The sequence below is a fragment of the Crocuta crocuta genome, unplaced genomic scaffold (assembly GCF_008692635.1).
Source record: "Crocuta crocuta isolate KB4526 unplaced genomic scaffold, BGI_CrCroc_1.0 scaffold35, whole genome shotgun sequence".
Classification (NCBI taxonomy): domain Eukaryota; kingdom Metazoa; phylum Chordata; class Mammalia; order Carnivora; family Hyaenidae; genus Crocuta; species Crocuta crocuta.
In genome coordinates, this window is record NW_027530625.1 from 4,959,377 (window position 1) to 4,961,555 (window position 2,179).

General features: G+C 60.0%; 1 protein-coding gene across 1 annotated transcript in view; it reads right to left on the reverse strand.

Annotated features, from left to right (window-relative positions):
• Positions 1-1,379: 1,379 nt before the first annotated feature.
• Positions 1,380-2,179, reverse strand: part of PTGES2 (prostaglandin E synthase 2) — a 6,024-nt gene continuing 5,224 nt past the window's right edge. The window contains exon 7 of the mRNA XM_077768295.1: positions 1,380-1,982. Within this exon, the coding sequence (XP_077624421.1) occupies positions 1,860-1,982 (123 nt within the window). The 3' untranslated portion in view covers positions 1,380-1,859. The remainder of the gene's footprint in view (positions 1,983-2,179) is intronic.

The following is a 2,179-nucleotide window of genomic DNA, read 5'->3' on the forward strand; positions in this document are numbered from 1 at the left end:
GCCCCGGGCCCTGGAGCAAAGGCCTTTCAGGACACGGGGGTGGCTCCTGAAGGTGGCCTCATGCCACAAACTGATGTGGCTTCTCTCCTTGCTCTCACAGGAGAGGCACCCCCAGGGAGACCAGAAAGGGGCCACGCTGGTGTGGCTGGGCCTGGCCAGCAGTACGGCACATCCATGCAGCGGGGCCCTCTGCGGCTGTGAAGACCAAGCCAGCGTCACATGTGCTGACAGGGACAGAAGCCCGTGATGGGAACGAGAATGAGCAGGTGACAGAGCAGCTCTGCAGGAGAAACTGAGGCCACTGCCTCGTTATGCTGTTTGGCCTCCGGAGCGCTCATCAGGCCTCTAGCTTATTTCAGTGTTCGCCATCATGAGGCACATGAACTCTTTTTATGTTTTTCTTTTTTTAATGTTTATTTATTTTTGAGAGAGAGAGAGAGAATGAGTGGGGGAGTGGCAGAGAGAGAGAGACACACACACAGAATCTAAAACAGGCTCCAGGCTCTGAGCTGTCACCACAGAGCCTGACGTGGGGCTCGAACCTGTGGACCATGATATCATGACCTGAGCAGAAGTCAGATGCTTACCTGACTGAGCCCCCCCAGGCACCCCAAATTATTTTTACGTTTAAATAAATTAATAGAAAAAAATTTAAACTCTCCTGGGCGGTGTGGGGGTAGGAGTAGCCAGCCACCCCGACAGGGAGAGCCCTGGGGGTAGAGTTCTGCCCACGGACCACCTGTCTGGCCTTTGGAGGCTGCTGTGCTCTTCATTTGCTGAAACCAGGGGAATGGGGACCCCCGACTCAGGGTGCTCTGCTCATACCTGCCCCCCCTCACTCCCAGAGCTGGCTTCTCCCTATAGACCCCCTGTCCCGGAGCCTCCTACCTGTGGAGCTGCAGGCCTGGGCCCAAAGCCTGGGTGCCACCTGCCAGAAAGGCCAGGGCCCTGAAAGGGACAGTGTCCTTGGAACCTTGTCCCCTGCCGCTCCAGCCCCTGCTCTGAGCCGGGCGTCCTTCTCCGCACTCGACCTGCACCTCCCCACAAACCCTCGCAATGTCCCCTCGAGGTGGACACTATCATCACGCTCACTCGGATGAGGACACTGAGGCTCAGAGAGGGGCGTCACTGCCCAGAGTCCCACAGTGAGCGACAGGCAGAACTGGCCCCGGGCTCTGGGCCACCTCAAACCTCCCGGCTGCGTATCCTGTGGTGGTGCCCCAGGGTTTATGTGACACGAAGCCTGCTAAGTCCTTCACCCCAGGCCTGACCCCTAGAAGGCACTGGACAGAGAGCAGTTACCGCCAGCGCTGGGCAGGGCCTTCTCCCGAAGCCTCTCCTAACCAGCAGCCACACAGCACTTCGCCCCAGACGCCCAGCACAGCAGCAAACCTTTTCTTTATTGCAAACATGACACAGAGTCCCAGGGGCACCTGGGAAGGGCAGGAGGCAGGAGGAGCCAGGGATGAAATCCTCCGTAAACCGGACTATTCCTACCTCCCCCATCGGGGCAGGAGCCCGACCCAATTCCCACCCATGAGGTGTGGACAGAGCAGCCACTGAGAGCCCCAGAGAATGGCTGAAAGTAGGGAGGCGGGGGTGGGCTGGCCGCCTGGGGTCGGGGTGCCCCTCAGGGGGACCATGAACAGAAATCAAACCTGGGTTTTTGTCCCCCAGCGCCCCACGGCCTCAGCAGGTGTTCAATGCTAGAACGCTGGGGCTGGGGTGGGGGTGGGGGTGGGCGAGACGCAGAACGATCCTGCCCCCCACTGCACAGCGTCACCAGGTGCTGACCCTGTGGTCCTGGTCCCGGTGGCCGGGGTCTTCCGCTGTCTGCCACCCCTCCTGGGACTCTCAGGTCACTGAGGGACCTCAGCAATGGCTTTCTCTACCCGCAGGTACCAGGGCTGGATGCGGGTGTGACGCATCAGGTCATCGAAAGCCTCCAGGCCCTCCATCACGCGCAGCACGCCATATACAGCCTGGGGGTGGGTACAGAGGGGGTGTCCAGACCTACCCTGTCCCCCACCAGTTGTGTGCCCTGGGGCCCATCACCTCTCTTGAGGCCAATTTTGCACTTGGGGCTTTGAGTGAAGTATGCGGGATTTCTATAGGTTTTGCCTGCCCTGTACCCACACCCCACATCTAGGCAAGAACCGCCCCCCCCCACCCGGGAGAG